We start from the raw sequence: 22138 nt of genomic DNA, 5'->3' as shown, positions 1-22138 counted from the left end.
CTTTATTCAAAGTACAGTACATAAAAGGCCAGGGGGATTAGGGTGGTGGACTGTACATTCAGAGGTCTGAATATGTCCTGTTTGGATTACTGTTCAATGTCTGCTGCACTTCAGGATTACTATGCTGCAGAGTAATGGGGGTGGAGTGCACAGGGTAAGAATTGTAGTTATCAGGGCTGGTAGGTGATCGTACAGGTGTTGGGGGCAGCTGGGGGTAATAAGAAACTGGCTGCTGGAGAAAGGTGTTTTGTGCAAATACTGGGGAACAAGAAAGAGAGCTTTGGGAGGGGTGTGGGTTACCACGGTACAGATCTGCCTGCATGGCTACGAGAGACTCGAAAAGAGTCAGTTTGGTGAGCCAGGAGGCTTATCATCTGCTTTGAGGTTTTTTTGGTAGCCAATTCCTTTCTCCTGCTTTCTGTTTGCCTCCACTCATACATTTTCTCTCTCCATTCCTGCGTCTTCCTACTTTCTCTGTTGTAGTGATTCATGTCTGCTTTGATCAACTCCTCTTTTGATTTTCGTGGATTTCTTCTCAAGTTCTGCAACCGACGTGAGGCCGGTGATCCGGCTGCATTACTCAAGGTCACTAAAAAAAACATAGATAGAAACATGTAATACACAGAGGCTACATTGTTTATCATCACACAGTGAAGGAGTTTGTAGACTTTTTGAAGCATCATTCCCACATACCTAACATAACACAGAGAGGCCAGGGAAGCGAAGGCATGGCGAGCAATGGGGTGAGTGTTTCTGCCCCAACTTCACCTGGGAGGGGGAACTGACTGATGGCTCACTGGGGTTTATCTGCACTGGGTACAGGAGGTAGCTGGTGGCCTGCACAGGGGACAGTAGGGAACATGAAAGTGGCGAGCTGCTGGCGGGGGGGGGGGGGCGGTCCGCGGAACTGCCGGCCTGCTGGTGAGGTTGGGGAACGCACTGCGGGGCTGGCTGCCTGCTGGAAGGGGGGGGGAGACCGGAGCGCACCGCGGGGCTGGCTGCCTGCTGGTAAGGGGGGTTGGGAGACCGGAGCGCACCGTAGGGCTGGCTGCCTGCTGGAAAGGGGAGGGGGGAGACCGGAGCGCACCGCGGGGCTGGCTGCCTGCTGGAAAGGGGGGTTGGGAGACCGGAGCGCACCGCGGGGCTGGCTGCCTGCTGGAAAGGGGGGTGGGGAGACCGGAACGCACCGCGGGGCTGGCTGCCTGCTGGAAAGGGGGGTGGGGAGACCGGAGCGCACCGCGGGGCTGGCTGCCTGCTGGAAAGGGGGGTGGGGAGACCGGAACGCACCGCGGGGCTGGCTGCCTGCTGGAAAGGGGGGTGGGGAGACCGGAGCGCACCGCGGGGCTGGCTGCCTGCTGGAAAGGGGGGTTGGGAGACCGGAGCGCACCGCGGGGCTGGCTGCCTGCTGGAAAGGGGAGGGGGAGACCGGAGCGCACCGCGGGGCTGGGGGGGGGACCGCGAACCTCGCGCCCAGCACTCAAATATCCCTAAATTCTCAACAGGGTTTCCTACTGCCAGATATATCACTGCTGCGTGTTACCTGGAAAGAGAGGGAGGGTCTTCTACAGCAATGTGGATTCCACCCTGGCCCCTATGCAGCTTGCCTGTGTGCAGCCATGGTCCTCCCACCCCTTGCTGCACAGTGGATCGGACGAGTTAGCCTGACCGGGACAAGGACCATGGTGGCTCTCCCTATAAACTTGCGAAAGCACATTGCCCACGCTCTGGCTGCAACTTTTCAAGAGATTACAGAGGCAGATTACAGAGACGTGATAGAGCAAATCAATGGGCTATTCCATGTTTAGGCATGCATGCAGGCAACCATAACCCAAACCCTCCTCTCCCAAAATATAAAAATCTGCTTACCCCGAGCACACTCCTCAGCTTCTTCCTCACCAGCAACTTCCAGCTGCTGCGACTGGCTAGCCTCCTCCTGGCTTGAGAAGAGCTCCTGGCTGCATGCCTCCTGGACTCCGGGGTGTCTCCCTCCACCACAGTAGCCTGACTCTCGGCTTCCTCTACACCCTCCCCCACTTCTCCCTGCTCTGAACTCTCCATCGTGCTCCTAGGATTGGCAGTGGGGTCACACCCAAGTATGGCATCCAGCTCCTTGTAAAAATGGCAGGTTGTGGGGGCAGCTCCTAAGCGGCGATTTCCCTCACGGGCTTTGCAATATGCACTGCGCAGCTCCTTAATTTTTACCCTGCACTGCAACGCGTCCCGTTCATGGCCCCTTCTCAGCAAGGATATCTGCCCATAAGTATCATAATTTCTCCAGCTGGAGCGCAGCTGTGCTTGCACAGCTTCCTCACCCCAAACACTGATGAAGTCCTGCAGCTCGGAACTGTTCCATGCTGGGGCTCGTCTGGGGCGTGGAGGCATGGTCGCTGATTGATTGATTGATTGATTGCACTCCACACCTGGCTGAGCAAACAGGAAGGGGATTTTTAAAATTCCCAGGGCATTTAAAGGTGGGGTCAGCTGAGCCCAGGGCAGTGGAGTGTGCATGATTACCAGAGAGGCTTATAAGATATGCTGGGATACCTCCTTATACACCGGAGGTCAATAAAAGCGCTGGTGGGCGTCCACACTTGCTGACCAGCGCTGGATCACCAGCGCTGGAATCCCTACACCCGAGGCTCGACCGGGTGTACAGCCAGCGCTGCAACCAGGGAGTTGCAGTGCTGGCCGTGCTTTGCAAATGTGGCCACATCCTAAGTTGCAGCGCTGTAACCCCCTCACCAGCGCTGCAACTCTCTAGTGTAGCCATGGCCTTAGTGTTCCAGGGTGTTGCATCTTAAGCACCTTACTAATGGGGTTGGAGAATGTAAAGACTTCTAAGCACTTCATAAAGTTCTGAGGAAACATCTGAGTTCAAGCTTGAGATGATAATTTAAATATAGATGTAAAAAAGGAGACATAGAAGAGAATGACAAGAGACCTCTGTCTTTCCCCATAGGTATTATAGGTATTCCTGAGTAAGCTGCCAGAGATGATTTCCTAAGTACCTGGTCTTTGTCTTTATTATAGTCTTTGAAGCTGGTTTATCCATGTGACAGTAGTTATAAATCAGTGATAAAGTACTACTATACTTGAATATGTTTATTATGTTCATATATTTTAAAATGTAATTGCAGATATAATAAAATACTAAATATACTTTCCCTAGTGAAAGCAGGGGAATCCAAATTTTGCACAACTGGGAATCTTCCAGGAGCTTGTGAGATGCACCTCATTTGCAAAAGCAAGAAAGGGAACAGATTGCAGTGGCCTCCAGTGAGTCAAGATGGAGCATTTCACTGAACTTCTGATCCATGGTGCCGGAACAATTTTTACAGTGGTGGTGCTGAAAGCCATTGAACCAAACTATAAACCCTGTATACAGAGGAAACCACTTCAAGCCAGGGAGCGGGGCAGAAGTTCCAGCACCTACGCTCTGATCCGGGGATCTGCAACCTTTGGCACGCGGTCCACCACGGTAAGCCCCCTGGCAGGCCAGGCCAGTTTATTTACCTGCTGTGTCCGCAGGTTCGGCTGATCGCGGCTCCCAGGGAGCTTACCCTGATGGGCCACATGCCAAAGTTTGCTGATCCCTGTTCTAATCCAAAGATTAAATTGGCAGTGGGTTGAATTAGACTCACGTGCTATACTTTAACCATCCTGTTTCTAGGGTGTTGATCTCTGGGCCCAATTTTCAAAGGTATGTAGGTACTAACTTATCTGGATCTGTAGGCACCTAAATATCTTTAAAAAGCTGACTCCACTAATTTCCTTTAATCAAATCCCAGAGGTGTGATATCACTTTTTAAAAAAAACCAAACACTATGGTGGTGCTTTGGATTTGGGACTGTTTTGTCCCTTAACAACGCCAACAAAGCCTCTATCTTAAAAAGACCTAGCTGCATGAAGCTTTTACAGCTCTTCAATTTCCTGAGCCTTGTCCCCTTAAAAACAAAAGGGCATAAAAGCCTACTTAAAAGTCAGCCAACATAACTAATCGCTTTAAAGACAATGACTGGCAATTAAAATTGGGAGAACTTTTTCCCTCCCTGTGTCAGGACACAGCTTCTTTTCAGGTGCAGGGTTTAAGAGTTTGGATTTCTCGTAAATGTCATGCTCCTGTCCCATCACCAGTACCGAAGTCTTGAACTGTAAAAGAAATAACTAATGAGTTTAGATTAATTTGTACTGAGATCAGTTCTTTAAACTGAAGAAACTATCCAGTTCAGATAGTTTTAGGGCCTCACGCTGCACCCGCCAGGTCACATTCCTAGGTTCTACCTTAAATAATTCCCTCCTCTTTCATCCCAAACTGTTCCCTCTCTTTGAGCCCTTCACTTAGCACTAGCAGGTTCAATAGGTGGAGGGCGGAGCAGAGGCTGGAAGCTCCACCCTGTCTAGCCTGCAGCTTTCCCTCCCCCGATGCCCTTAGCCCGGTAATGCTCGTTCCACCGCAGTGCTATTCACCGCTGCTTTGGTGTGTGGTAGCCCGGCTGAGCCCAGGACTCCGCTCTGTCCCCCCAAATCTCTCTGAGTCGTCGAGCGATGAGGGAACAACTCAAAGGGTGAGTTCAGCGCAGCTCTTCTCCCGCCCTTCCCCTGCCTTGGCTTGAGATCTTGCACTTGTGGCCGCGCTGCGGAGGGGGAGAGCTGAGCTCCGAAGAGGTGAAGGGAACTTGCAGGGATTTTGCACCGAGCGAGCCTGCAAGCGACAGTCTCCCTCCCAGCTGTTTCCTCCCGTTCCGGCTGCAGGTGTTTGTAGTTGTGGCGAATGGCAGGATTAACTCTTTCCCCTCCGGCGGTGGAGTTCCCCTGATTGGAGAGTTCCGGCTGTGGCAGGCACGCGTGGAGGGTGTTGGTTAAGGATTTTGATTTTCAGAGGGCAAGTAGCTCCGTAGTCTCCTCGCCGCAGCCATCCCCCATCCCCGTCGTTTTGCACTAAAAAAATGTTAAAGATCTGAAGCTTTGCTTATTGACGTGCCTTTAACCCTGCAGCATAGAGGTGTGTGTAGAACAGAGGGGTAATGTTGTTAAAAACCTCGTTTAAGGGTTGCAGAGGGAAGCTCTTCTACCTTTCGTTCAGCATAGGAAAGGTCAACTTTCTGCCTGATTTCTTCTGGGAATTTGAACTGACATTTAATTCACTGCATTTTCTCATTTAGGTGCCCTCAGTTTCAGGATAAATAGGTCTAGTTGGAACATGCAAGATATTTAACTCATAGGTACATAATACTAAAAGGCTGGGGGAACCCCGAGCAGTTAAACGATAAAGCCAAGCCAGGAAATCAGGGATGTGCCAGAAATATGATCAAATGGTCTGGGGGAAGCCACAGCGGGATGACAGTTTGTATCGTTTCTTTTTCTTGTTGTTAGTGTTTTACAGCTACATGGAGTACTATACTGTGTTGTTATACCTGCCTAGCTTTCTTACAGCTCAATTTAAACAGTCTAAATACAGTTCATTTTATAACTTGGTTCATAAATGAACAGCCATGGAAATGTTTAAAATATGCACACCTAGATGAGTGGTAGATCTAGGTTAATGTATGTTTGGAAATAATGTTTCAGTGTAATAGTCTTTACTCTGGTTTGTATTGTATATGTATTTTTTTTTGTATACTGTGTGTGTGAAACACATAATTTGTCTCTGATGTAGTTAGTATATGAGGATCTCTTTTGAAGTGTGTTACTACAAAACCAGCCCTTTCCTGGGATATAGTCACTTTTCCAGCTCTCATTGCAAGCCTAAATTTAACTGAGAACTGGTTTAGAGGCACATGCCTATGGAGTACTGAGCTGAGGAAATAAGAAACATAGTTATATAGAAGGTCAAAGACCTTCTACCACTAAGGAATTGGTTGCAGTCATCATTGTTTGATCCTGGATTCAACAAGACCCTGCAGTGAAATTGCTTTGGCAGAAGTGGAGGGTATAAGCTTTGAAAAGCAAATAGATCAATGGACAAGTAACAGCTGGAGGGGCTGGCTCTCCAGCATTAACAACTGAATAGTAATCTTTGCCCGTGACACAGTGCACAAAATAAAATGCTGAACATCTAAAGGCGGAAAAAATAGTTACTATAAAATACTAAGCAGTTGATATGTGCCCCCATCTTACTGCTCAGTTTCAATATTAGCAGAAACTTTTAATATATATTTGTGCCTTTCTTCAGTATTCTGATAATGCTGGCAAAAGCCAAGATGTTTTTTTTTTAAGACATTGATCCCAGGATTAAAGAGAAATCATCACTGTGTGGATCCATGGATTCCAGATTTATAGTTGAAGATAAACAGTAATCCTTTGCAAATCACAAGAGAATTCTACCTTTTTACAGCACTGTTTTAGTCTTTTCACAGCGATTAGTTTCCTCCCTGGAAAGTAATGAAAGATAAAAAAAAGTTCACAATGTTTTAAGCAATAAGTGACACTGATTGCAAGGTAGTCTTATTTTGAGTGGCCAACCGTGTCTCTTCTTTAAATAAAGAACAAGTAGTTAAAGTTGCATTTTTAAAGGCTTAATGTTAGTTTTACAAAAGAAAAAACCCAGCTCTGTCATATTTATTCTGGCTTTTTGACAGCAGCCATAAAGTTGTTGTAAGAACCTTGCACTCTACTTGAAACCAAAAAGGTGAAAGGCAATATAAATTGTATTGTAGTGCAGCACACAATAAAATAACTTACTTTCTAATTAATTGGCTAATATGTGTTGCTGTTTCTTTATTGCCACCTGACAGAATTTGCTTCTCTCTCTCTCTGGGCTGGTCTACGCTAGGGGAGGGGATCGATCTAAGATACGCATCTTCAGCTACGTGAATAACATAGCTGAAGTCAAAGTATCTTAGGGCTTGGCTACACTGGCACTTTACAGCACTGCAACTTTCGCGCTCGGGTGTGAAAAAACACCCCCCTGAGAGCTGCAAGATACAGCGCTGTAAAGCCTCAGTGTAATCAGTGCCGCAGCGCCGGGAGCGCGGATCCCAGTGCTGGGAGCTATACCCGTAAGGGATGTGGTTTACGTGCAGTGCTGGGAGAACTCTCTCCCAGTGCTGGCGCTGCGACCACACTTACCAGCGCTTTGAAATTTCAAGTGTAGCCATACCCTCAGATCGAGTTACCTACTGTCCTCACGGCGTGGGATCGATGTCTGCGGCTCCCCCTGTCGACTCCGCTCCCGCTGTTCGCGTTGGTGGAGTTCCGGAGTCAACAGGAGCGCGTTTGGGGATCGATATATCGCGTCTAGATGAGACGCGATATATCGATCCCAGAGAAATCGATTGCTACCCACCCATATCCTCTCTCTCTCTCACACACACACCCCTCCCCCCACCCTTCATAGTGCATTTTGAAGTAAAGGAATTGGTGGAATTTGCTTTAATATAGTCACAAATTAAGAGGAATGTAACAATTTAGAGAGTGGGGTGCAGTTCCATATTCAAATTCTCTGCTGTGAACCTTAGCAATGAATAAACATGGGAGACCAAATCTTTGAAATTTAAAACTGGCAGAATGAATAAAATCAAGAACAACTTTAAAAGGTTTAAAGATGATTTATGAAGGAGAATTTTTTCTACCCCTTTTGCTGCCAATGTTTTTCAAAAATAATGCAAGTTGAAAAGGGGACAAAGACATTTATTTTTACTCAAACTGGGCATATTTTAATAGAGAACTGATACTTTAGTTTATCATTCATCACATCAGTTTTATTGTGCTATTTTGTTATTTCTTCTGACAGTAATCAGGGGTTCATCTTTGTACTCTTGGCAATGATAGAGAAGTTGTGTTGGTTATATGCAGATATAGGATGGCAAAGTGTTTTTTGGGAAGTTCTCTGTGCACCTGAATCCTATTGAGAAAAATCTTTGCTATCCCAGTGTTGTGCTACTCCTGATTTAAAAAAAAAAAGTGCTTAATCCTCTATCACCGACCCCTAAGGACTGAGTTGAGACTACTAAATTCATTTAATACACGGGTTCTCAAACGGGGTCGGGAGTTTATTACATGGGGGAGGGGAGTCACGAGCGGTCAGCCTCCACCCCAAACCCCCCTTTGTCTCCAGCATTTATAATGGTGTTAAATATATAAACAAGTGTTTTTAATTTATAAGGGGAGTTGCACTCCGAGACTTGCTATGTGAAAGGTGTCACCAGTACAATATTTGAGAACCACTGATTTAATGTCACATCATTTGTACAAAGATGGTGCTTTTATCCCACTGAACTATCTATGTATTTTAGTGTGCCAATCATCATCGCACCGCTATCATCTGTTGTTCTTCCAGGCCTATCTTTATTTTTCTTTTCCCTTTTTGCATCTTGATAAGCTAGAGAGTCATGAGCTTGTAATGTTTCTCTGACTTTATAGGATCTAGTTAGGAAATATGGCAAACATTTTTCAGCAGATCTGTTAACGATGGTAGTGTACCCAAGTATCTTTGAGACAGCCTAGAATTGCTGAGCTGGCATTTCACTTGAGATAGTGTTCACAATACACACTTACACACCCCCTCCCACAGCCAACCCCAAAGCTTACAATTAAGTGGCCTTTGAAAATGGCAAAGAGGCTTATGAAGGATAGCCTCAATGGAATCTAACCTTTCCTTGAGCTGTACATGTGTTTGGAATTCTTGATAACTTTCTGTGCTGAAAATGTTCAGGAAGAGGCAACACTTTTTAGTGAGAATGAAAAAGCTGCAGCCTTCTTGTGTTCTGCATGTAAAGTACCGGCAAAATCTGCCCTTATTCTTCACAGGCACTCAACCTTTACAGAGTTGGAATGCAGCGTTTCCTTAAAACACTGACTTTCATGCAAGAGTGAGAGGGATACCTCCAGTTCTAGAGTCCAGCTCTCATTGTCTCGTAAGATATGAATTTGATAGTCTAAGCTGAATTGCCTGTGGATATAATAAAAACCTGATACACAGCATTCAGCCCAGTGGATAATCATTGCTTAAGAGAAGGCAAAGAAATGAACTTCCATGGATACTGACTTGAGATTCATCCCCATAGAAAGGGGTATTTCCTTCAATGTGGGATTGAGGTCAATGAAAGGCCAAATAGACGAGGGGGTTTGTTTGCCCTGCAGATTTCAGCTTTGCGTAGTTCACTTGTGGATAAATGGAGTAAATCAATTTCTAATAGAGGCTGTGCCCTTTTGCACTTCTCTGCATTATAGATGACCATGCAGTGTTTATCAAAAATGCATAAAACCAGTGCTTGTGAATCGTGTTAGGCTGACAACACTGGAGCCTAAAGTGCTCTGTTGTATTCACAAAGCAGTCTGAGACAACCGAACTCATTTCACTTGGAAAATTAGGTAGTTTATTTTGAAAGAGAAATACAGCTCTAATGCAATTGTTGGGTGAACTTTCTCCTAGTATTTCTATGTTGTTTGACATACTGATCAGTAGCACACTCACTACTCAAACACCACATGGAAGATGGCATTGTAGAAAATGAAGAGACATGAAAGAATGATTGCTGTTTATATAATAGGGATTTCTTATTACAAGAAGAGTGGTCAGCAGTAGAGAGAAATTCCTCACACTGCCCCACATATGTGTCTCAGCTCTGGTCTGGAGGAGACATCCCTAGGTGATTCTTGACTTTTGTGCTAAGAATTCACAACAGGTTACCAGTTGCGGGCAAAAGAATGTTATGTAGATGTTGAACAGCCATCAGATGTAACAACTTCTGGTCACTTCACCTAGTTCTGTATCCATTTACCAAAGTCCAGAGTCATGTAGTTTCTCAACTGAGTTGTTTTACACCGAGGCTTTTTTCCTCCCCAGAACTGCTTCCTAGTAAGATGAGGCTTTTTACAGCCAAAAGTGCAATTAAGATATTGATTCTCTAAAATGTTTTTCAACTTTTATTCATTTTCTTTGCAAATGCACTTTAGCTGTATCCAAGTTCACTGTAAGCAGCTAATGCTTTATTCTCACCCCATATTTCCTATCTGTCACACATGGTAGGGAATACAGGACATCAGATGAGTCTCAGACAGATCCATAGGTTTTCTTCAACTTTTATTCTGTGTTTCCTATTTTATGCTTTTTAAAAAAAAAAAAAGCACAATCAATCTCAGTTCAGCTTGTGTATTTGCAGCCATGAACTGTTGCTCTCTGCTGTGGTGTCAGTGAGCAATGCAAGACCTTTGAGATGTTCCCATCTCTTTCTCGGTATGCAGTCTTTACCATTAGAAAGGGAAGAGGGATACTGAGATCAATCAGGAATAGTTTTCTTTAAAATCTTGTATCCTTCTGGTGCATTCTATGCCTTAGTTTTTTCTATTATAATAGTCTGTGATCCCTCAACATCGGTCTTTGCTGTAACTTCACTGCGAAGCTTGGAAATCGTTACAAACAAGAAGCATATCAAAGAATGTTGAATGTAGAGTTCAGTCAGTAAAAGGTTCACTTGTGCCAACTAATCAGCCCTCTCTTTTAAGTAGGAAGCTAGACCAAATAGAAGGTATGTCATTCTAATTGTTTCTCAAGAGTCTCAGTACAGATTTTGCCCCTTCTTAGATTAGATTGTGCTAGAGAGCACAAATTGGTAAACAGGAAGAAGCAACCTTCTCCAAAGCTTTGTTTCTAAGTCCATTGATATTGATGGGAGCCTCTGCACTGACTTCACAGAGCTCTGGATCAGGTCCTGCCTTTAGCCCCATACTTTTTTGTGCCAATCTGCAGACAGAGGAGCAGTCCCCTTGCTCCTCAAATGTGGGGACTGCAGTTGTGATCAGCCTTCCTGTGAAAGAGCTAGGCTAGGTCTACACTGGGCGGGTAGTCGACCTAAGATACCCAGCTTCAGCTACGAGTATCTTAGGTCAATTTACCTGGCCATGAGGATGGTGGTGAGTCGACCGCTAACTCTCCCCCGTTGACTCTGCTTCCACCTCTTGCCGTGATGGAGTTGCGGAGTTGATGGCAGAGCTATCGGGGATCGATTTTATCGCATCTACACTAGACGCGATAAATCAATCCCCAATAGATTGATCACTACCCGCCGATCCAGTGGGTTGTGTAGACATACCCCTAGTCACAGTTTAGCTCTCACAAGTTTCAAAACTTTTCCTTTCCCTTTCTTGCAGCCTCCCTTTAATATAGCTGCAGACAACGTGACCAGTCCTCTACTGGCAGGAGAAGAAACAAATTACTTTTCAGTCTCAGACTTCTATCATAATGTTATATATGATCACATATTTTAGTATCTTCCAATTTAAAAAATCATAAAATATGTACCCTCAGGAGGCATGAATCATTGTTGCACTCACTTACTCACACTTTAGTTTGGTGGTTTTCTCTCATGATACATGCTTGTTGGCATCCCACTCTGTTATAAAACTAGGCTGCTTGATTCAGTGCAGAGAATGTCCAATTTGTGTTCTGGTCATACTGTGTATTCTACAGGCGTTCAAAATCCCTTTTTAGTTGTTTTTGTGCTTCCCGAAGGCACTGCCTCTAGAAATTTGCAATGGACCTAGGGCAGGAGATGGAATTCCAGCTTGAGTTCAAAGAAACAGAAACTGCAACAACAACAACAACAGGAAAGAAAAAAAATATCAATGTTTGGGATCAAACACATTGGGCTTAGAAGCAGTTTAAGCAGCTGCTGATTCAATAGAATTTAACATGGGTTTTTGGTACAACCATTTGAAGTGGAATGTAGGATAGCATTTGTAGCTGACACCTCACCCACCTAATTGAATAGTGAACACTTAAAATAGAGCAGGTCAAATCCTTCATACATTTCATTGAAAAACTGGAGAAAAAAATTGACAAAACTGTTCATTAAATATTTTTGTCATTTTTGAATACTTCTATACGGAGGAGAGTAGGGTCGCTGTATTTAAAATAAAGTCCATTTTATAAATTAATCTAGTCTAATTAGAAATTGAACCCAAACCACTGAACCCCATAGTTTCAGGATTGTCTATAGTTTAGATGTAAATATTGCATCTTGAGCCCATCACTAAATATAATGGGCCAAATTCATACCTAGTGTTACAAATCGACATAAATTTATTTCAGCATGAGCTTTCGTGAGCTACAGCTCACTTCTTCGGATGCATAGAATGGACCGTACCATAGTCCATTCTATGCATCCAAAGAAGTGAGCTGTAGCTCACAAAAGCTCATGTTGAAATAAATTTGTTAGTCTCTAAGATGCCACAAGTACTCCTGTTTTTTTTGCGGATACAGACTAACACGACTGCTACTCTGAAACAAATAGACATATCGACCATCAGTCACACATCCTGCTCTAATCCCCAAAGAAAACATTGTGGCATTCTATACACCATCAAGGTTTAGATGCTGCACTGCTCGTTATGTAATATGGTAGTAGGAGATAGAAATTTAGCTCCAAAACCGATGGCAGAAAATCCACCTATCATAAAAAAACTATGAATTTTTGTGATTTTTGGCTGGGAAAAGCTCCAACATCATTGCCATGATATACACACACATTCTGCTCTATGAATAAACATTTAATAATTGAATTGTACACCTACTAAATATGGAAATCTATTTATGGGAAGATGTGCAAAGAGAAGTGTCTGTCTTAGGGGAAGCTTTACCGTACATATTTCATTCTAAAACCTTCATATTTTATGTTTTAGCCATGAGACACAAACGACCTGCTGGGATCATCCTAAAATGACTGAGCTGTACCAGTCCTTAGGTAAGAGAGATCTACTAATTTCATTAATTAAACTAATTGTTAAGAACAATGATTTCCAGGGATATTCCCCTGTGGGCTAGTCAGAAATTGAAGTTGAGTGAAGGTGAGGCATATTCCAGGCCAAGATGGGATCAAGATAAGATTTTCTTTCAGAGGAATATAAAGAAAATAATTAACTTTAAATTAAATATTATATTGAGTTTATTTGTAATGCAGGTACCTCTTGCAGATTGTTTGCCTAGAAATTCTGGGGCAAATAAATAAATAAATAAACAAACCCAAGCTCTTATATCACCTCATCTATTTTTAAAAAGGCTAAATTAAAATTAAGCCAAGTTGCTGTTAATTTTGACTTATTGCTGGTTGGAAGCCAATGGAAACCATTTGCCAATCTGTGTGACCACTACATTCTTTTCAAGTGTTTTCAGTACTTGGAACGCTTGGTAGCTGTCATGATGTCATCATTGTGAGCATACAAAATAGTTGCCTATTATGACTTCAGCGTTCTTTTTAAGCAGTCTTGGATGTTATTAACAGGTGCACAGCTATGTGATGTAATGCACTTATCCATACCCCACTGTCAGCCCACATGGGTTGCAACTTTGAGCTTTCTTCTGGTTTTAATTGCCACTGCTCATATACAATAGAGGTCATAGTCAAAAATAAATTATTTTCTTTTTTTAAAAAAATCATTAATATTTCTCCCCTTGTACAAATAAATCACTAGTAAAGAACACAGGAATGACGTGAGGTGTACTAATCTAGACTCTTTATTATTTTACAACACGCAGCATTTTATAATTTGCAAATAATGTAAAAATAGAGCTGTGAATGTCAAAAGAGGGATAATGTATAAATTAAGGCTAACTGAGGGCAAAAGCCGAACAAGTATTCTCTGGCCCAGTGGTTCCCGTACTTGTTCCGCCGCTTGTGCAGGGAAAGCCCCTGGCGGGCCGGACTGGTTTGTGTACCTGCTGTGTCCGCAGGTTCATCCGATCGCGGCTCCCCGTGGCCGTGGTTCACTGTTCCCGGCCAATAGGAGCTGCTGGAGCCATGAGCGATTGAACCTGCAGATGCAGCAGGTATACAAACTAGCCCATCCCGCTAGGGGCTTTCCTTGCACAAGCTGTGGAACAAGTTTGGGAACCACTGCTCTGGCCATATAGATATAACTTAATGCATTCATTTGCCTCCTTTATATTTCCATTGTAAAAGTGAATGGTTTCCCATGTTAGTTCCTAATGTTGTATCTGAGATGCAAATACCATTTACTGATGGATGGCTCTCTATGATATTTTGGGTATATCAGAACCATATGTGAACTATCCAGACTTCCCTAATCTAGAAATCACATGGAATTTTTGATGCTGTTGCTGGTCAGGTCCAAAATACCGTGATATTTCTCATGGTATTTACTGTAGTTGAACTAAGTTTCTGTTGAAAAACAAGTGGATGGGTACAGGAAAATGAGTGAGAAAAATTCTGTTTGAGGTCAGTTGAAGGATCAAATCAGTATCTAATACAATTTTCCCATCACTGTGAATGTTACCTGAATATCAAGTGTTCAAGGAATTTTTTACTTCTTGTGGTATCAAGGGGGAAACCGTTTAGACAGATCTTCTTTTCACTTCCATTTTATTCAAGAAGATTTTTCCTACAGTAGCCATTTTTTCTTTTTAAAGAACTATATTCAAGAAAAGTGTGTTTGAGAGAGGGAGACATTTGAGGTATGTCTGAAATGGCAGTTTACTTCTTGGCCAACATTTTTATTTCTCTTTGGGATGGGATAAAAATGGTGATTACTGGTATGTACATACACCAAGGTCCATACATGTATTTTAGAGGCTAAATACATTTTGAAATCAGTGCAAGTTAGTAGCCTAAATACATTTGTGGATCTGGGCCATAGATTTTAGCTGTGAATGTGTAGCATGTATTTTTGCAAACTGGGTGTTGGCATGTGGGAACAAGGGGAGGATGAGGTGTTTCTTTGTGCATCACCATATGGAGTCAAACTCTGACAACAAAGCTGCTGAGTAACCTGCAGACTTTTGTTTTGGAATTGGGTATAATCAGCCCAGCCTAACTCATATAAATTGCGTAATACTAGCATAACCCATTTTACTCTTGAGCAGAACCCTTAATGTGTTCTGCTTTTCCTCAGGACAAAACTGGTAATAATCTGATGTTGAATCTTTCTTGCAGACTTCAGTAATATTTTATATGAAAAGATGATATTAAAGCAGATTTTGCATTGTACACTTGTTAGTTCCTATTATTCCCCCACATCCGATTCTAAATTTGTTTCTTCTTCATATGAAGGAGTTTTACTGAAGAGCTTTAGTTGTCATGTTGCAGATTATCTGGCTTTGTAGAAATACAGTAACAGGTATGGTTTCACAAGCCAGGTACATGCAATGCAATATGCAAGGCCAAGCCCATCAGTTATGTCAGAGGCGTCCTTCCCATTTTTCAAATTCCTGCCACTAGCCTGCAGGGAATAATCTTTCTGAATTATGTAACTCTTTTTGTACTTCCAAAATATTGACAGATGGGGTGCCTTTCTATAAAGTTAGCACATTTTTTCCATTGCTTCTAGTACATCATAACTTGTGAGGCAATCCTCTTGTGTGATTTACATCCTTACAAATTACTGAGAGCTTATTTTTTCCAGTGACTAAGGAAAATAAAAAGTACAACACCACAACTGAGGGGAAGCTAGCTTTCCTCCTACTCCTTTTTTCCCTGCAGTCACAGCAGACTTCTAGGTAAAAGGAGGAGTGGGTTTCTTTGTCATTCCCCCCATCACTCTCCATCAGCTCCAGTTCATCCAGTTCACGTGCCTGGAAATTACTGAATTGAACTTTGATCCATGAATTGAATTCCAAATACCAAAAATAATTTCCCACAACATTTTTCTAGTATGGCTGAAGATTTTCTGTTCTGATCAGGTTTTTGGTATTTATGAAAATAAAGATAAATCAAGCAACCTTAAGTTTGGATTTAATAAGATAATTATTTCACACTAACAGAAGAACATGCTATTGTCATAAGGTATCAGACCACTGGTCCATCTAGTCAAATATCCTCTCTCTAACAGTGGCTGCTTCAGAGGAAGGCAAAAGAAGACCAAAGTATGCAATTATGTAATCTGTCTTTAGGGGAAGTTTCTTCCTAGACCCCTCAGGCTGAAGTCCTGAAGCAATAGAATGTGTAGTGATAACTGTAACATTTGTTTTAGATTTTAACAAGTGTTTAAGAAGTTACATATTTTTCTTATTGGTTGTTCTTTATTATAAAGTTTTTCCTTTTGAACTGTGTTTAAAAAGTGCTTTCCACTGTAGTGTTGTTCTTATTATTTAAACAATTGCATATTGTACTATAGAGATATTTCTTACAATTATTTATTTTGGTTTCTATTAAGTGCCTATTCCTGGCTCTAAATATGCTGTTTTTTCACCCTTCATATAAAGTTACCATGTGCCATAAGTACTCTGACACTGCTGAATGGCTTTTTTGTTTGTAATCACATTAAAGCATCAGTAAGGAGCTGGGAAAATGACCTCAGCTGCATCACTTAATTTACCTGCTACATGTTGATCCTCTGGTTATGTAAATGTAGTATATGACAAAAGCAAATACTGAAATGGAAAAAGGTAGTAAAAATTAGTGATGTGTGAACTTCAGAAGGTTTAAAGTTTTGATTCAGGTACACGTCCCATTGTTCGGATTCATATTACAGGAGACACTGCCTGCACCCATCTCCAATTTAAACCCTCTCCAGTATTCCAGTCATTGCTTTCCATTCCAATGGTGACCTTGCAATAAATTCACTTCTTCACCATTGTAATCCTCTTCTGCATTTTCCTGATGCAGCTTTCCCCATCTCTCTCAATATCATAACGGTCCCAGGGCATTACTGCAATCAAATTTTGCACACTTGTAGAAGTGTTACCTATTTACATACTGTCTAAGAGAAAGCAAGAAGTTTAATTCCTGCTTCCCAAAGTGTGAGAGGAAATAAATATTGAATAAATTCTCTCAGATTATCCTTTCTAGTGTCAACATTCATCTAAAAGCAGCCTGTCTTCTTGAGGATGATCCTAGAATCACAGACTTTAAGGTCAGAAGGGACCATTATGATCATCTAGTCTCACCTCCTGCACAATGCAGGCCACAGAGTCTCACCCACCCACTCCTGTATCAACCCCCTAACCTATGTTTGAGCTATTGAAGTCCTCAAATCATGGTTTAAAGACTTCAAGGTGCAGAGAATCCTCCAGCAAGTGACCCTTGCCCCATGCTACAGAGGAAGGCTAAAAACCCCTAGGGCCTCTGCCAATCTGCCCTGGAGGAAAATTCCTTCCCGACCCCAAATATGACGATCCGCTAAACCCTGAGCATGTGGGCAAGAGTCACCAGCCAGACACCCAGGAAAGAATTTTCTGTAGTAACTCAGATCCCACCCCATTTAACATCTCATCACAGGCCATAGGGCATATTTACCGCTAATAGTCAAAGATCAAGTAATTGCCAAAATTAGGCTATCCCATCATACCATCACCTCCATAAACTTATCAAGCTTAGTCTTAAAACCAGATGAGTCTTTTGCCCCCACTACTCCCCTTGGAAGGCTGTTCCAGAACTTAACTCCTCTGATGGTTAGAAACCTTTGTCTAATTTCTAGTCTAAACTTCCTGATGGCTAGTTTATGTCCATTTGTTCTTATGTCCACATTGGTAATGAGCTTAAATAATTCCACGCCCTCCCTGGTATTTATCCCTCTGATATATTTATAGAGAGCAATCATATCCCCCCTCAGCCTTCTTTTGGTTAGGCTAACAAGCCAAGATCTTTGAGTCTCCTTTCATAAGACAGGTTTTTCCTTCCTCGGATCATCGTAGTAGCCCTTCTCTGAACCTGTTCCAGTTTGAATTAATGCTTCTTAAACATGGGAGACCAGAACTGTGCACAGTATTCCAGATGAGGTCTCACCAGTGCCTTGTATAATGGTACTAACCGCTCCTTATCTCTACTGGAAATATCTCCCCTGATGCATCCCAAGACCACATTAGCTTTTTTTCACAACCATTTCACATTGGCAGCTCATAGTCATCCTCTGATCAACCTTCTCCTCCTCAGTTACTTTCAACTGATGCGTCCCCAACTTATAACAAACATTCTTATTGTTAATCCCTAAATGCATGACCTTGCACTTTTCACTATTAAATTTTATCCTATTACTTTTACTTCAGTTTACAAGGTCATCCAGATCTTCCTGTATGATATCCTGGTCCTTCTCTGTATTGGTAATACCTCCCAGCTTTGTGTCATCTGCAAACTTTATTAGCACATTCCTACTTTTTGTGCCAAGGTCAGTAATAAAAAGATTGGCCCCAAAACCAATCCCTCAGGAACTCCACTAGTAACCTCCCTCCAGCCTGACAGTTCACCTTTCAATATAACCCGTTGTAGTCTCCCCTTTAACCAGTTCCTTATTCACCTTTCAATTTTCATATTGATCCCCATCTTTTCCAATTTAGCTAATAATTTCCCATGTGGACCGTATCAAATGCCTTACTGAAATCTACATAAATTAGATCCACTGTGTTTCCTTTGTCTAAAAGATCTGTTACCTTCTCAAAGGAGGAGATCAGGTTAATTTGGCACGATCTACCTTTTGTAAAACCATGTTGTATTTTGTCCCAGGTACCATTGACCTCAATGTCCTTAACTACTTTCTCCTTCAAAAGTTTTTCCAAGACCTTACATACTACAGATGTCAAACCAGCAGGCTGGTAGTTATCCAAATCACTTTTTTCCTTTCTGAAAAATAAGAACTATATTAGCAATTCTCCAGTCCTACAGTACAACCCTTGAGTTTACAGATTCATTAAAAATTCTTGCTAATGGGCTTGCGATTTCATGTGCCAGTTCCTTTAATATTCTCGGATGAAGATTATCTGGGCCCTCCAATTTAGTCTCATTAAGTTGTTCGAGTTTGGCTTCTACCTTGGATGTGGTAATATCTACCTCCATATCCTCATTCCCATTTGTCATCTGACAATTCTCTGTAAGCTCCTCATTAAAGACTGAAGCAAAGTATTTGTTTAGATATTGGGCCATGCCTGGATTATCCTTAACCTCTGCTCCATCCTCAGTGTTTAGCGGTCCCACTTCTTCTTTCTTTATTTTCTTCTTATTTATGTGTCTATAGAACCTTTTACTATTGATTTTAATTCCCTTTGCAAAGTTCAACTCTACATGGCTTTTGGCCTTTCTCACTTTATCCCTACATGTTCTGACCTCAACAAGGTAGCTTTACTTTCTGATCCCTCCCATCTTCCACTCCTTGTAGGCTTTCTGCTTTTTCTTAATCACCTCTCTGAGATGCTTGCTGCTCATCCAGCTTGATCTACAACTCCTGCCTATGAATTTTTCCCCCTTTCTTGGGATGCAGACTTCTGATAGTTTCTGCAACTTCGACTTGAAGAAATTCCAGGCCTCCTCCACCTTTAGATCCACAAGTTCTTCAGTCCAATCCACTTCCCTAACTAATTTCCTTAATCTTTTAAAGTTAGCCCTTTTGAAATCAAAAGTCCCAAATCTATTTTTGTTTATCCTTCCATTTAGTTTGAACTGAATTAGCTCATGATTGCTCAAACCAAGGTTGTCCCCTACAACCTCCTCACTGCCCCCCAAAACCAAATCTAAAATGACATCCCCTCTTGTTGGTTCAACTACTTGCTGAAGGAATCCATCAGCTGTTGCATCCAGGAAAACCTGAGCCCTATTACTATTACGAGCACTTCTCCTCCAGTCTATATCTGGGAAGTTAAAGTCTCCCATGATCACACAATTCCCATTAGTGTTTACTTCATTAAAACATTAAAGAGGTCTCTATCCATCTCCAAATCAGATCCTGGTGGTCTATAGTACACTCCAAGCACTTTCCCAGGGGAGGCGCTAGTAGCATTCTTCCTGAATGTGATTTTTGCCCAGACAGACTCTGTCTTATCCATTCCGTCACTTCTTATTTCTTTACAGTCTACCTCCTCACTGATATACAATGCTACTCCACCACCTTTGCCTTTTATTTCTGTCTTTCCTAAACGCATATAGCCTTCAGTACCTGTACTTCAGTCACAACTACTATTCCACCATGTTTCTGTTATCCCTATAATATCCGGTGTTACTTCCTGCATCAGTATCTCTAGTTCCTCCATTTTGTTACCTAAGCTCCTCGCATTAGTGTACAGACATCTTAATTTTTGCTATTTGGCTTCACTCACATTCTTTACCCGATTAGGCACAGACATTCTACTGCCAGTATCACCTATTAGACTGGTATCTACACTACCCTTCCTCCTTATGTCCAATCTCCTATCCATGGCTGTATCCTTTTTCACTTTGCTTTCTTCCCTCTCAATGTTAAAATCCGGCGTGGAGATTACCTGGACATCTCCCAACCATCTCCCCCAAATTCCTAGTTTAAAGCTCTCTTAATCAGTTGTGCCAGCCTGCGTCCTAGAAGTCTGTTTCCCTCCCTACTCAGGTGAAGTCCATCCCGAGAACAGTCCTCTGTCCATGAATGCCTCCCAGGGGCCATACATCCCAAAGCCATCCTTGTAGTATCACTGCCTGAGCCATCTCTTGATCATCATAATCTTGTCACACTTTTGTTGCCCTTCTCTAGGAACAGGCAGAATCCTACTAAAGATCACTTGAGCCTCGATTTCCTTGAATATCTTCTCCAGCCTGGCATAGTCTTCTTTGATACTTCCAGCAAGAATCTAGCCATATCATTTGTTCCTTTTAAACTCATGACTAAAAATACATCTGTACTTTGTAATAATGGCCAAGTAAAACTTGCCCTGTTGTGTTTTAATGTTGTGCTCACTAGTATCACCCTCCTCCAACATTCCCATGTAATGAGGGTATGAGTTTCCTTGAGATACATTAATGTCTCTGTAAACAGTAATTGCAGCAGCAGGATGCAATCAGGAATGTTGACATATGCATCTGTTTATCTCTTTGGATTTTTTAGTGTTTCACCAAGGTAAAATGATACAAGAGGATAAAAGGCACTCATAGCCCTTGCTACTGGGTGGTGGTTTTCACCTGAATTCCCCTTTTCCCCCACAAAGAATTTGCATGGACTCTTATTACACTAGTAAATTTTACATGTAGACTTATTTTTCCTTCAGATTTTCTTCATATTTGGTATATTGATTTTGATATCTCCATTTATATCTGCCCCTGTATTTTCCACTCCATGCATCTGAGGAAGTAGGTTCTAGCCCACAAAAGCTTATGCCCAAATAAATTTGTTAGTCTCTAAGGTGCCAAAAGGACTCCTCATTTTTATAAGACGTGCCCTTCATAAAAAATCAAGCAACTTATTTTCTTTTGAAATCCAATTAGATTTGAATATGAGCTTTAAAAATGAATAAGAGCTTCAGAAATGTTGTTTATGCTTTGATGCCATTATCAAGGTTCTTATAATCTGCATAGTTTAATTAGCTCACCCTCAAAAAAAATAAGACTTTTTGTGGGATTCTCAAAGAGCTTCCACGCTAGTCAGATCTAGTGATGGAGAAAGCTGCAGAAAGAGTAAATACTATTTCTCCTTTTGGAGAAGTGACCTGTTTAATTCCTCGGAATGCTTGAAATGGAGTATAATAGTTTAGTTTAGGGGGGCAAATGCTTCCCTTCTGAAAGCTTTCTTCTTTGACATTCAAAAATAGGTTTTATAACCACACAGTTTGGAATAACCTGGCCACAGCAAAGATGACAGTATCTTTTTTTATTTAGTTATAGGCATGTCTGTGGAACTCATCATGGTAGTATCCAGGCATGTCCTTGAATTCCTGATTAATTTGCTATGAAGGTCTATAAACTGATGATTATAATTTTTTGCACAAAGTAGGGGAGACCTAGCATGGTGTTTGTATCATTTCATGTTAGCGCCTAGCTCTCTCTCTCTTTCTTATTGTTCAAGTGCTGATCCCTGTGTGTGTTCCTCTGTGGGATAGGCATGTGCAGGCATTGTCTGTTGGTTCCCACCTGTGCCCTTGCTCTCCTGGTGCTCTGCACCAATGACATAAGGGGCAACTGCCTCTCCAGTTTCTTCTGACTAAGTTGGAACCCTCCAGTGTGCAGAGCTGATGCTCTTTCTTTTTCCTGTAAATATTTCAAAGCTTTATATAACTCTCAGTTTTATTGTTCGTATTGATAGTAGTTTTACAAGTTTAGCTAGTCATTAGTTAGAATCCCCTCTCGGGTTAAGCCTCCTAGTCTCCCATTTCAGGGCTTAGGTTATGCTCTGGATACTAGGCTTCAAAAACTCTCTCTCCTGTCCCCTCTCCTTTTCAGTCAGTGGCAACCAATAGTGCTGCCTGTACTGCCTTGGAGAAACACACATCTCTGCTAAATGCAATATCTGCTGCTCTTTC

At 42.2% G+C, this 22138-nt stretch overlaps 1 protein-coding gene across 14 annotated transcripts in view; it reads left to right on the top strand.

Moving 5' to 3' along the window:
* Nucleotides 1-22138, top strand: part of DMD (dystrophin) — a 1715077-nt gene that overhangs the window by 1602421 nt on the left and 90518 nt on the right. For 11 of the 14 annotated variants that reach the window (XM_030575515.1, XM_030575505.1, XM_030575489.1 and 8 more), the window contains one exon: nucleotides 12622-12683. In XM_030575515.1, the coding sequence (XP_030431375.1) occupies nucleotides 12622-12683 (62 nt within the window). Of the gene's footprint in view, nucleotides 1-4426; nucleotides 4566-12621; nucleotides 12684-22138 lie in introns of those variants that run through there. The other 3 variants (XM_030575559.1, XM_030575550.1, XM_030575570.1) reach the window with 2 other exon arrangements.

This window comes from Gopherus evgoodei, chromosome 1, assembly GCF_007399415.2.
Source record: "Gopherus evgoodei ecotype Sinaloan lineage chromosome 1, rGopEvg1_v1.p, whole genome shotgun sequence".
Classification (NCBI taxonomy): domain Eukaryota; kingdom Metazoa; phylum Chordata; order Testudines; family Testudinidae; genus Gopherus; species Gopherus evgoodei.
Note: the sequence above shows the minus strand (reverse complement) of the source record. Positions and strands in the feature narration are given on the sequence as shown.